A 13,024-nucleotide genomic window follows, 5' to 3' on the forward strand; every position below is an offset into this window, starting at 1 on the left:
CATCCCAATGTTTGTAGCAGCATTATTTACAGCAGTCAAGATATGGAAACAACCTAAGTGTCCATCAACAGACAAATGGATAAAGAAGATGTGGTGTATATATATATACACACACATATAAAATAGAATACTACTCAGCCATAAAAAGAACAAAATTCTGTCACTTGCAACAATGCGGATGGACCTGGATGGTATTACGCTTAGTGAAATAAGTCAGAGAAAGACAAATACTCTGTGTTGTCACTTACATGTGGAGTCTAAAAAAATAAAACAAATGAATGTATATAACAAAACAGAAACAGACTCACAGACATAGAGAACAAACTAGTGATTACCAGTGGGGAGAGGGAAGGGGGGCAAGATAGGGGTAGGGGATTAAGGAATACAAACTGCTATGTATAAAATAGATAAGGTACAAGGATATATTGTACAATACGGGGAAATATAGCCAATATTTTTAATAACTTTAAATGGAGTATAATCTATAAAATATTGAATTGCTATGTTGTATACCAGAAACTAATATTGTAAATCAACTATACTTCAGTTAAAAAAAAATAAAATGCTTCACGTGAAAAAAAAGGGGCTTAAAAATTACAAGGTGCCACAACTTCATTTCAGAAATGGGAAAAAAAGAGACTCAGAGAGATAAAGTGACTTATTCAAGGTCGCACAGAAATTAAGTTTCAGAAAGAGAGCAAAATCCAGGTTTTCTGACTCCTGTTTCAATGCTCTTTCTACTATATGTATGATGACTACACTTTCTGGACTTTTCAGGACCGTCCTCAAGTTACCAAAGTACACTCACACTCTTGGTCTCCATTTTGAACAATACTGTCACTTCATTTCCTCTCAGTCAGCAGGTTCAATTTCTCTTCTCTTAAGAGAATGCTTTCCTAGCTCTTCTGTGATCCGAATCCACTGACAGCCTTTCCTGTCTTGGGAAGTGTTAATAAAGCTGGTGATATGCCACCACCCCTGGGAAAACTTGTAAAGGTACTTCATCTAGGAAGAAGCACAAACCATTTCCAGGTCTGGAATTCTCCATGGAAAGTGCAAGCTGGTTAGGCAGGCCTATTCCTTGATCTGCTTGAGAGTGGAAATCGCTGGGCTCTGGCTCAGCCCTCTCACCACTATGGAATGAAGGCCTCACCCATCTTCCAGCCTTCAGAAGAGGATGGGCCTACGAGGAATTGGGGAGCCTCCCAACAGAATGGAGCTCCCATGGGAAGGTCCCCAGTGTCAGCCCCAGTGAGCTCTCCCTCCAGCTTCTGTAGCCTGACTGTCAATCTGCACAGCTAGCCCCTTATTATATTCTGTCCTGTTCTCCACTGTCTGCACCGTGCAATTCAGCACTTATTAGACTGGCATGAAGGCAGTGATATAGAATACTGTCTTGTTCCCGATCTCATGGGTATATCTTGTCTCGTCCAACCAAATTGGGCAGGAACGTGGTCTGAGTTTTCTCCTGTGTCTCCCGACACCCCGCATTGCGCTGGGCACGGACCAGGAATCCTGTAAACTCTGTTTGCTTTGGTGATCGACCTCCTGGAAGTCTTAATTCCCCAATACTGGGTCTCTATTTTCAAGCTGCCATTTCTCTATCTTGGTCATTAGGTACATCATTTGTCAAAACAGAAACTGTACAAGTGGAACGAAGTCGATATCGCTCTTGTATCGCCCCCCCCCCCCGCCCCTTTTTAAATGTTGAAATCAACCACGCGGCTCCATCAATTTCCCACAAACTCCTGACCTTGTTCCCGCCCCCGGACCGCGGGGTTGCTTCGGTTCTGTTTTTAGCTTGGCTGAGCCCATTGGCCCCCTCCCTGGCCTCCCTCTCTGCTGGGTGCCTTTCCTGTCCTTGGACCTGGTGGCTGACAGCTGGTTTGGGGGGACCGGAGGAGAGGATGCGGGCATGCTGAGTGTGACAATAGGGCGGGCTTTGTCCAGGTGCCAGGGTGCACCTCCGCTGACCTTGGAACTGGGGACGACCAAGGGGAGGCAGTTTCCTTCTCTCTCTCTGGGCTGCAGGTTTTTAATGTCTTCTTTGTTGGTCTGGGGCCCTGGAGACTGAACTGAGGGGAGAGACTTTAGGCTGTTCCCTCCCTCCTGGACAAAACGGTGCGTGCTTTTCCTGTTTAAACAGGGCACAGTTGTGAAGTGCCCTGACTCTGCACACACCGAGGCCCGGCAACGGCTGCAATAAATCAATAGGAAAGTAGAGGCTGCCAGTTAGACTAAACAAGTGCATTTGCAAAGACGGCTAGCCCTCATTAATCACTCTGACAGTCCTAAAAACACATTTCCCCTTTAATGACTGTATTTGGATAATCAGTGCTTTTTCCTCCTCAGAGTTTGAGTAACAGACAGCTGGTGTTATTACAGCCATCGGGGAGGGAGTGCTGGGATTAGGGTCGAGGGGGAGCCATCCACTGGAGGTCTCCGCAAAGGGGGGGGGGGTTGCCATGCAGGAATGAGGGGGAGCTTTGTGCTGCCATTGATGGCTCCCGGGCAGCCATGGGCACGTTCCCCCCAAACCTTGACACCCACCTGCATTGTGTGAACACAAAAGCCTCATGGGGAGTTTTAGGGGGGCTTGCAGGTTTCACCTGGGCTGGGGAGGAGGCAAGAGTTTCCTGGGCAGCTAGGGAAGGAGATGGGTCCGTGTGATTTGCCTTTGTTTCCGTGAGGTGACTTTGGCTTTCAGGAGAAAGTTTGAAACCCAGCACATTCCTCTTTATAAATGATGTAACACATTAATGCACAGCACATTATGGAAATGGTAATTCAAACCCATAGTGCTCCAAATTAAACCATACATTATCGGATGCAGTCAACCATCTATTTTGCAAAAAGACAGGATGAATGAAATCAAGTCAAACAGAAAACTGGAGTGCAGCTTCCCCTACAGAATGATGAATAAAGTACAGAGCCACAGTATTATTGGAAGACGGAGTCCACGGAAATCCAGACATACATCAGGAGGGGGTTAGTTCGTGTATTGAAAGACACATCCCAGGATGCTGCGTAGACCAAGGCAATTACGGCTGCAGAAGAATGCTGGAGGGCCCCACCCCTCCCACTTGGGCTGCGGATTCTCAGGGGACGGGTTTGGGGGGACGACTGGGAAGTTCAAAACTTAACACCCTGCAATTCTGTTTGTGTCAAACCTGTATCTGAGGGTGAGGCCTTTTCCTCTCTCTCCTCCCTTCCTCCCACTGCTGCCCATGAGGCCACAAAAATAACCAGGCAGGAGGTGTGAAAATATGCCCCAGAGCCAGGAACATCCAGTGTCTCAAGGTCCAGCTCTGTGGCTGCCACCTTTCCTGGTGCCTGGGGAAGGCAGGCCCCATTGCTGGTGCCTGGGAGAGATTAGGAGGAAGAGGGGGAGGGGGGCTAGGAAGAGAAGGTGGAGAGATGGAAGGTAGAGGTGATTCTCAAAGAAGACTTGCTGGGTGAATTAATTATGCAAATGAGCAGCTGGTGGGGAGCATTCTCTCTATTAAAACAGCAACTTTGTTTCCTGAGAATGTAGCTCCTGAAAGTAACAAACTCCCCCCACAGTTAGTGAAAACTGCCCCATGTCTTAGGACTGTCAGCCATTTATGGTGAGGAGAGCTGACATCCGAGGGTGAGAACTGGGCCCCTCCAGGCTACAATGCCTGCCCTTCGTGTCACAGTGGTAGTTGGTGACAGCCTTTTCCAATCAGGCCAACGGGCATCCTTCCTGGTCTGCAAAGGCCGATAATACATTTTCTGGGGGAAACTCAGTCCTCTGAGGAGTTTGTAACCTGCATCCTCACACCTCCCATGTAAGCCAAGCACCTAGAGAGGTGTTTCTTTTGCTATGTGGAGAGTTTGCTCTTGGAGTTATGGAGTCTCTCCCTTTCTGCTGTCCCAACAAGGGGAGCCCTGTGGTCCTTAGGTAGGGAGGTCTGAAGACCCAGTTTAAGAAAGAGAAAAGCTTAAGTCTCCCTGCAGAGGGAGCAATTTCCAGCAATTTTAGCAGGCATTAAACCCCCCCCCCCCCACACACAAACCAACCAAAAAAGGTATCTGAAGGAAAGAGGGGGATTGGAGAGGAAGGAAGATGGGAAATAAAATAACCAAGAGCAAACAAAACAACAGAGAAAAAGAAAAAGTAAAACAAGTTGCTATATTTCAGGTCTTTTAAAGCTTCCGTTGGGCCAGTTTGAACTCTGAGAAGTTGCATAAGGATGATTCCCCAGGAAGACCCTGAGCTGGCTCTCAGGGCGACTTCTCCAGCCCATCCAGCCTCTCCCTGGCTCTGCCCTGCCCTGTGCACAAGGATGCCAGCAGCCCAGGTCCCTTCCCCTGCGGGTCTTACTCCAGAACTGCCATTTGCTTCAGAAGAAGACTGAGGTTCCCTTGACTAGTGAAGGAATTTTGCCCAGAAACAAAGATATAGGGGCGACGCCCGCAAACCCCAAACCAACCCCCCCGCAGAAACACCATATGTTGAGGTTCTGTCAAATCCCGAGGTCATGATGCCGGAGGCCGAGACCACCCTGTGAGTCTCTAAAGGAGTTTGGGGACGGCTGTGGGCTGAGACAGCGAGGGCAGAGGGCGCAGAGAGCGCAGCATCCCTCCCGCCCCCTTCCGCACTTGACCTCTGGGTCTAGGGACATTTCAGAAGCACACAGTCTGCGGAGCGGGAGCTGCCCGCAAGTCGCATTCCTCACGGGGAAAGTAAAGCAAAACAACGCGAACTGCAACAGCAGCATCTCCCAAAGCTGCGCGGCGCCGACGCAGAGGAGCACGGCCAGGAGGGGGCGAGGCAGGCATTTTGCAGTGCGCCCATCGGGTGGCCCCGCGCGCCCTGGCCCGCCGCACCCCGCGAGGTGGGCACCGGGCGTCCTGCAGCCGGAACCTGAGCGGCGCCAGCCTCGGTGGGGGAGCGGCGCCCCTAGCCCGGGGAGGACGCACAGGCCCCGGGCCCGCACGGCCCTCGGACTCCCCGGGCAGTGGGGAGGTGCCCCGGCCCTCTCCCACCATCTCGATAAACGGCACCCCAACTCTGGCCTGCCCGAGGATGCAGAAGCCGGTGTCAATCGTGCGAGCTCAAGAAAACGGGCACCGAGTGTGGCTTCCAGGTCCCGAGTAATCGCCGCGCCTTCTCCACAAAACCCAAACCCCGCTCACAGAAGTCTCTGGGGGCGCGGACGACTGGGGTCCACAATCCAGAGCTGGCCTTGGGGAGTCCCCAAGCCTTGAGAAGCACTCTTCTCAACAGGTGCATTTACCCTTCAGCTTCAAGGTGTATAAAAGGCACCGTCAGGGAGAGGAAATCCTCCCCATTTGGAGTGCGAAGCGCGGAAGGCGCGGTCGGGGCTGGCGACAGTCGTTCGCCTTTCCGCCACCTGGTGGCGCCAGAGGCACGTCGTCTTTGCTCGCCCGCAGGGCTCCGGGGCGGCGCTGCCGAGTCTCTTGGTCTTGGGGCCTGCTTGGTTCCCTTCTCGGCCCCTGGACCTCGAATCTAGGCCCAGAGGAAAATCCACATTTACACACTCCCTCCACCCTGTCCCCAGGAAATGTCAAGGCCTTCGAAGTGAGGCTGGGAGCTAAATAACCAAGTTGGAAAAAAAGGGGCCGTTTTATGTTATTTGTAACGCGTTGGCAGAAGTTTTGTTTTCTTCTCCCCTGCTTTCTTGAGGAAAGGCATTAAACTCGTCCTTGAACGGAAATCTGAGAAGGAAACCATAAGGTGTTTTAAACAAGAACAAAAGAAGGGCATCTGCTTAGGCGTCTGGAAGTGGGTCAGTGGGGCAGGCAAGAGAGAAACACACCACGGTGTGAATATAGCCAAGTACTCCATTTATTAACAAAATAAGTCTTACCAAGGGAGAGCTCTATTCATCCCAAACAGGCCCCGCAGCCCTTGTGCAGCTGCATAAGGCCGGGAGGGAGGGAGGGAGGGTGTTGGGTGAAGACCCCGGGGCCGAGCCTTCAATCCCAGTAACTGAGGGAGCCCACAGCCAACTTTGGGGACTCTAGGGTCAGGCCTGGGAGGGGGCCACCGGGGTTGCTGTGATCCGTGTGCTCCCTAACTCCCCCAATGGTGTTAACAAGGCTGTGCTGCCAGCTGATACTACCACTGGTCTGCTTTGGAAGGATCTAGCAAGAATCACCCACCCAGCCCCCATCGCCAGGACAGGGACCACAGCCACAATAGCCAGAGAAAAACAATGACTATAAAAGCACTTTGCAAACTATAAAGAGCAAAATTCCATGCCAGCAGGGCCTTCTAGAACTTTTGCTTCAGTGAAGTGAGCCCTGCGGGCCCCTCACCATCAGGCAGGGTGACCACCCGGTGTCTGGGGCCTGGAAGAGTCTGGGAGGAGAAAGGCTCTGTTGGAGGCGCCTCTCCGGCCACTGACCCGTGCTCAGAGCAAGATCGGGGAGCAAGGCTCTAATTTGGGGGGCCAGGGCGCAGACCAAGGAGCCTAGGGAGAGAGAGTGGCAGGTCAGGGGTCACAGAGCAAAGTTCCAGGTCCATAAGAGGGCAAGACCTCTAGCTCCCAACGCCGCTCCCTGCACCCCCAAATGCCTTACAAAAAATACCTCCTCTCTGTTACTCGTACAAAGGAAAAAAACAGAACCTCAAATGGATGGAAACAAGAAGGAATGAAGGGGAAAGGAGGGGAGAAGAGAAGGAGGAAGTGTAGTTTGAACAGTTAAGAAGCATGCAAGAAACTCCCCAGGAAGGGAAAACAAAAAGAACCCCCAACTCCCCTTCCTCCCCATAAAACCAAACCAATCAAAAAAAAAAAAAAAAAAAAGCGCAAAAGGGAAAAAAACCCGGAAACTTACATCTAAGTAAAAGAAAAAATGGAAGAGAAAGGAAGAGGGACCGGGGACATGTAGTTACCTGTGTGATTAATATTATTATTTGGGGGGGAACAGACTCTTTGCATACCATTGACTCGTGTGGGCCGTTAATGCACTTATATTCCCAGCTTGTAAGCTAACATTACAGTAAATAAATACACAGTCCGGTTGGGGGGGGTCTGGGCGGGGGTCCGGCAGGGACAAGCAGTGGTGGAGGAGGCAGCGGAGGCGGGTGGGGAAGGGAGGCGGCGGCGGGGAGGAGAAGAGGCTGGGGAGGGAAGCAGGGCTGTAGTTACTGGTATCCGAGCGCGGAGGCTGAGGCCAGTCTCTGTCCGTACAGCGCGTATGGTGAGTAGTAGGGTCCGGCTGTGGGGAGGGACGGCACGGCCAGGCCCCCGGCTGTGGATAAGTGGCTCTTGCCGTAAGGGTGGTACCGGCTTAGGCCCAAAGTGTGTGGACTCCGCAAGGACAGCGACCCGGGGCTGCCGGGGGCGGTCGGCGGAGGGAGGTGCAGATGGCAGGAGGCGGCGGCCGCAGCGGCCGCGGCGGCGCTGCCCAGGCCCGAGGCCCCCGGATAGGCGGCCAGAAGTTTCTCGGCGCCGGGCAGGGCCGTGTGAGTCCGTAGGTGGCTGAGCAGCTCCTCCGAGGTGGCGAAGCGCTTGTCGCACGGCCCGCTGGCCGCCACCCAGTTGCAGCTGTGCGGCAGCGGTTCGTTCTGCAGCATGAAGCCGTAGGTGTAGAGCGGGTGGCCGGGGAGCGCGGCCTGGGCGGCGCTGGACGAGAGCGCGGCGGGCTGCAGCGGGTGCCCGGGGTACACCAGCGGGTAGCCCCCCGCCTTCAGGCCAGGCGCAGCTGGGTCGTGCGCGCTGCAGGTGGAGCAGCTGGAGCCGCCGAGGTGCGAGGCGCCGTGGTAACCTCCCAGGCAGTAGGGGTCGCGGCATAATCCCTGCAGGAAGGACGGCGGGGAGGCCCCGGTGAGCGGGCTGGAGCTGGGGGGCTTGCCCGGGGGCAGGCCCAGGCCCCCCGACAGCTGGCCTCCCACGAGGCCAGACTTGCTCGGATCCAGGCCAGGCACGAACTGAGACGGGTAGCCGGCGTAGGCGCCCACAATGGAGCCGTGGTAGCCGATGCTGGAGGGTGGCAGCGGGAACACCGAGTGGCCTGGCTTGTAGGGCGACACCGGCGCCACGTGGCCGGCCCCCACCAGCGCGGAGGGCGGCTCCGACTTGCGCCCGGAGGCCCCGGCCTCGGCGCCGCCATGCGCACCCGGCTCCCCACCGCTGCCTCGGCTCACGGCCGCGGGCTCCGGGCTGGGCTTGGGCTCCTGGTCTTTCTTGTCCAGCTCCCCGCCGGCGCCCCCGCCGCCGGTCTTGCAGTCAGAGTGGTGCGGGGAGCCGCCCCGGGAGCCGCCGGGGGAGGACGAGGACGACGACGCCGAGACCGGCGCTCCATGCGGGGGAAAGGGCGTGCAGGCGGCGCTAGGGACCCTGAAGCCCGCCTTGTCTCCCGGGGACAAGGAGGAGGAGGAGGAGGTGGAGGACACGGAGGAGGAGCCGCTGTCTTTGCGAGAGTCGCCGCCTCCGGAGCCCTTGGAGTAGGGCTTGAAGCTGGACTTGTCCTCGGCCGGGGAGTCCCCCAGCTGCTTGAGTGCCGCAGACGCGGAGGCGGCGCCTGAGGCCGAGCGGCCAGGGTCCTTCTCCGCTCCCAGCCCGTTGGCCGCCGCTACCGAGTTGAGCTTGGACGAGGGCGGCGGGTCCGGCTTGCCGATCTGCGAGCAAGTCTGGGCCAGCAACGCCAAAGGACTCTTCTTGGCGTCCAGCTGTGGGAGACAGTGGTAAGGGAAGTGAGACGGGGGTGAGACCAGAGACCCACGGAGCGAGCGAGCGGGGCGCCAGGGGAGGGCGGTGGGCGCGGGGAGCACGCAAGGCGGCGCGACGGGGCGGGAGGGCCTCGGGGAGAGGGTCTGCGAGGGCCTGGCGGGCGGGCGGGGCAGCTGGGCGGAACTGCGCTCACACTGCCCGTCGGTGGGATCCCTCGCTCCACCGGGTTCCGGAGTGCGCCGTAGGCCCCAGGGAATGGGCAGTGGAAGTAGTCCACCAAAAGCCACCGCGGGAGAAGGTGACCTCTCTGGATTCGGGGCTGGGGGAGGGGCTGTGACTCGACTCCTGCTCTCTCATCTCCCCGCCTCTAGGCCCGGGTTAAAACTTATTCCTTCAGTTTGGGTAACTTCGCTTGGGACGGGTTTCTGGCGGTGGCGCCGCGGGGTAGGAGCCGGGAGAAGCGCGTTCTGAAGCCAGGGCTGCCGTTGGCGCTCTCTTCGTAGCCCCTCCCTCCCGGGGAGGGCACCCAGGCGAGTGGGAGGAAGAAAGACCTGGGGTCGGGAGTGCCTGGGCGTAGTGCACTCTAACCGGATGGTACAGAGGCGGCGTGGGACGGGGGCGATCGGGCTTCAGAGAGAACAAACCCGGGTGGAGGGGTGGGGGTGGGGGCGGGCGGAAAAGGCCCAGGAGAGATCATCTCTGGCCTGGACACTGGGTGCCCAGGAGAAGTAAAGGACCCAGGGGAGACTCCAAGAGCAAACCCAATCCGAGAGAAAACACGTAGCTCCGAAGGGCGAGTGTGGGAGGGGAACCTTTCCCGGAGAAGCCTGGGGAGAACCGGGTGGGCTCTAACCCCTCTGTTCTCCGTCCCTCCTCACTCCGTCCGCCAGTGTGGCCGGATCTGAGCGTCGCACCGAGCCCCGGGGCGCAGGGAGCAGGGCCGTGGGCCCGGCAGTGGTGGGCGGAATGGGGCCGGCGCAGGGCGGTTAGCGACCAGGGGACTGACCTCAATGGGGCTGACGGGAGTGGAGGACAGCGGCTGCAGGTACTCCGGGTGCAGGAGGTGGCCGGTGTGAGCGCTCAGCATCTTCAGGACCCTGATAGGGAGCCGGTTCGCCTGGCGCAGGGGGTCCGCCGGAGGCAAGAGGGACACCGCCGCCGGCACTGCCGGCCTCTTCCCGCCGCCGCCGCTGCCGCTGCTTTCGGGTGTCCTTGAGTTAGATCCAGCGGGCGAATCGCTCATTTGGAGGAGGCAGCGCCACTGGGGGGGCGGGGAGGGAGGGGGACCACCGGGAGGCGAGCTCCCGGGGCGGGTGGGCTCGCTCCGGGGCGGGTGGGCTCGCTCCGCAGCGCCGAGCGCGGTGCAGCAGTCGCTGCGCCTCCACCCCTCCTCCAACGACGACGACGTCGTCGTCGCCGCCGCCGCCGCCGCCGCCGCCGCCGCCGCCGCCGCTAGCCCCGGCGAGCAACACAAAAACCTTCGCCTTTCGCGAGCCGCACGTCAAATAGCCGCGATCGGCAGCTACACTTCAAAGGGATCGCCGCGCCCGCCCAATCGCAGCTCTCGCCGGGACCCCGGGGCGGGGAGAGCGGCGGGCGGAGGCCTGCGCCGCCGGTGGGAGGGGAGAGCCTTAAAGGGGCCTCGCCCGCGAACCCGCCGCCTCGGCCTTTACCACCCGCCGTATTCCTCCCCTCCCCCAACTGGGCTGCCCCTGCCCCGGGGGTCCCAGAGAGGACGGGGCTTCTCCGGGACCCTGGGCTCTGCTCCCTATCCTCCGCTGGCTTTCCTGTAGCTCTGCCCTCTCTCGCTTCGCACCGCCGAGGGGTGGTGCTGGCGGGGGCAGTCACCCACAGGCCGTGTGTGTCTGGGGTGAGGTGGGGTGGGGTGGGGTGGATTGGGGTGGGGCGGGGTGGGCTGGGGGTGGGGTAGGAGTTCCTGGCGCCGGCTCCGGCACTGCCAAGTCCAAGCCTTTCCGGGAGGCAGCCTAGGGGCGGGCCGCGCCTCCAGAGCCCCTGCTCTGCTCTGGTCCTCCTCGGGCTCTGCTCGGGCTCAGTCCCGGCTCTGCTCGGGTTCAGCTCTCTTCCCCTAATTGGCTTCTCCCGGGTGTCCTCACTTGGAAGCGCCCGAGCCTCGGAGGCAGCCACGGTTCTCGGGACGCGGCGTAAACCGCTCCAACAACTTTGAGCCAGTCCGGTCCAAAGCCTGCAAGTTTGAGGTGTCCCTTCCGGGGTGAGATGGTCGCAATAAGCCGCGGTTCCCTAGGCGGTGCGCCCCTCCCGGATGCGCCGGGCGCGAGGTGCCTGCGCACTGATTTATAGTTTAGATGTTTGGTATGTTTCAGGTTTCTTACGGTGTTCTGCTTAGAGGCGTAAAATTCTCTCACTGCACCCGGCCTAGCTGCTGTTGGGGGTCGGGTGGAGACCATGGAGAGGTCAGCATCCCCGAGGAGGGAGGAATCGCTGTAAGTGCTGCACGTCGATGCAAACTCCAGAGATGCGTCTACCCTACCCCCATCCTTTTTTTCTCGCGGGGGAAAATGCACTAGGTTTTGCCAGGGGAATTTCGGAATTAAAAACTTTTTATTAAAAATAACAGTATCCTCCTTCACCCTATCCCCTCCCTCCCGTGCCTTTTGGATGAAGTATGCATTGCCAGCCTCGCAGGGCAGAGGTTTCACATAGTCCTTGTCCGGACATTAAAGGTCCTGGTCCGCCGATCAGAAGGTGAAGCTGGCCCTTTGTGTACCGGCCTCTGGGGAGACCACTTCTCCTTGCTCTCGGCGGCCAGCGGAGGCGCGCTGGTGTCACTGCCTCGCTTCGAGTACCGCTTTCCCAGCCCGAATCCATCACTCCGATTGTCAGGCCTGTCACTCGGGGCGTATTGCTCTAGGACTCTGCTGCTCGTTGATCAACGCCTTGAGATCACATGAGATCCCAAGACGGGGACAGATGATTTCAAAGGGGTTCTTCCAATGGAAAGAAACAAGTATCACAGAAATAACAAATGGCAATCTTTATCATGCTCAGTAAAGAAGGCAGCCGGCACCACGTCAATTACACACTAAACTGAATGTACTTCCTGGATCCATCTGGTTTTTGGACAGTATGCATAGACCTCTGAGAAATTACACAAGCTTTCCCTGCCCCAGTTTTAATCCTGGTAAAATTAGGTTACCACGAATGCCAAGGGATGCCCTGACTGGGTGATGTATTCCATACTGCAGCAAGAGGGTTACAAGAAGGAGGGGGGACCTCACTTATTTTATTGTGGTGGTCCCTACACCCGGCCCACCCCCCCTTCTCATGCCAGCCTCTGAGCCCTCTGACATCCTTGCTACTGCCAACACCAAGTTTAAACATCCACTTCAGGGCTGCTTCAGCCTATGAGGCCATTTGGCCTTTGGGAGATTGCTCTGCAGAGAGAGGGCAGAACCTTCCAGAATGGAAGAAGGTGGGCCTTTGTAGGCAATCTTGGAGGAGGAGAAGCTGGGAAGGGGGGAGCCCTAGGAGACAGGAAAAGATGAAAGACCGCTTCTTGATTATCGTAACCAGCCCAGCTGTGAGTGCCAGCCAAGAACTCCTGCTAGGACCCCAGCAGATGTGTGTTAGGGATGATTAATGGGGAATCAGTTGGGAACAAAGGGGAGGGGCGAGCGACAAAGGCATTTAGGAATTTGGAAGGAATCTAGAGGGGTGGGAGGCAGCAGAGAGAGAGGGGAGAACGGAGGGAGATAAAATATTTACTCTCTATTTGGGGAGGAAAGAAGAAGGAGGTAAGGAATGAGTGAAAGGAAGGGAGAGCAGAGGAGGTGAGGACAGGGTGACCAGGCTCGGGATGGAGGGTGGAGAGTTTGCCCAGGTAATCATATATTGTCCTTAAGAAACCCCATTCCCTAAGCTCACAGCTAATCACTAGGAACGGGGGTGCCAGACAGCACTTAGGGGGAGACCAGACCTACTTCCCCACTCCTGGAAAGTGCTAGCAAAGGAATAGGGCCATGCTTCCCTTTCGGGTGCTGATGAGGAAAGCAGGAACCCTTTGGCTGGATCCATCCAATCGCCTTAGGAGGGAATATGGAAGACCATACTCAGCCAGGCCAGAGGCCTAATTAAAAGGTACTAGACGATGATTACAATCAGTACTTGACATTCACTTAGCTGAAATGTTACCCTCTATAGAGTCCTAAATGGGGCCCTAGTGGCCTAAAGCAAGTCCGTTTTTAAAGGAATGTCTTGTCACCTGGGAGAGAATAAGGCTGAAGAAGTTTTCAGTTGGGCGGTGTTTATTGAGGTTGATGAGGTGTGGTTGAAAATGCCACACAAGACAGTGTTGTACAGGGCCCAAGTCCTTCCGC

General features: G+C 56.9%; 1 protein-coding gene and 1 long non-coding RNA gene across 3 annotated transcripts in view; one reads left to right on the forward strand and one right to left on the reverse strand.

The window, feature by feature from the left end:
- Positions 1 to 5,814: 5,814 nt before the first annotated feature.
- Positions 5,815 to 10,527, reverse strand: ZNF703 (zinc finger protein 703). Its single transcript, XM_067722146.1, has 2 exons — positions 9,676 to 10,527; positions 5,815 to 8,668 (listed from the first exon to the last, which is right to left on the reverse strand). Exons 1-2 carry the CDS (start codon positions 9,910 to 9,912, stop codon positions 7,142 to 7,144), a joined length of 1,764 nt encoding a protein of 587 aa, XP_067578247.1. The 5' UTR covers positions 9,913 to 10,527; the 3' UTR covers positions 5,815 to 7,141.
- Positions 8,553 to 13,024, forward strand: part of LOC137216229 (uncharacterized) — a 214,220-nt gene continuing 209,748 nt past the window's right edge. For both annotated transcript variants that reach the window (XR_010939643.1, XR_010939644.1), the window contains exon 1: positions 8,553 to 8,683. This is a non-coding gene — a long non-coding RNA (uncharacterized lncRNA). The remainder of the gene's footprint in view (positions 8,684 to 13,024) is intronic.

This window comes from Pseudorca crassidens, chromosome 21 (assembly GCF_039906515.1).
Source record: "Pseudorca crassidens isolate mPseCra1 chromosome 21, mPseCra1.hap1, whole genome shotgun sequence".
NCBI lineage: Eukaryota > Metazoa > Chordata > Mammalia > Artiodactyla > Delphinidae > Pseudorca > Pseudorca crassidens.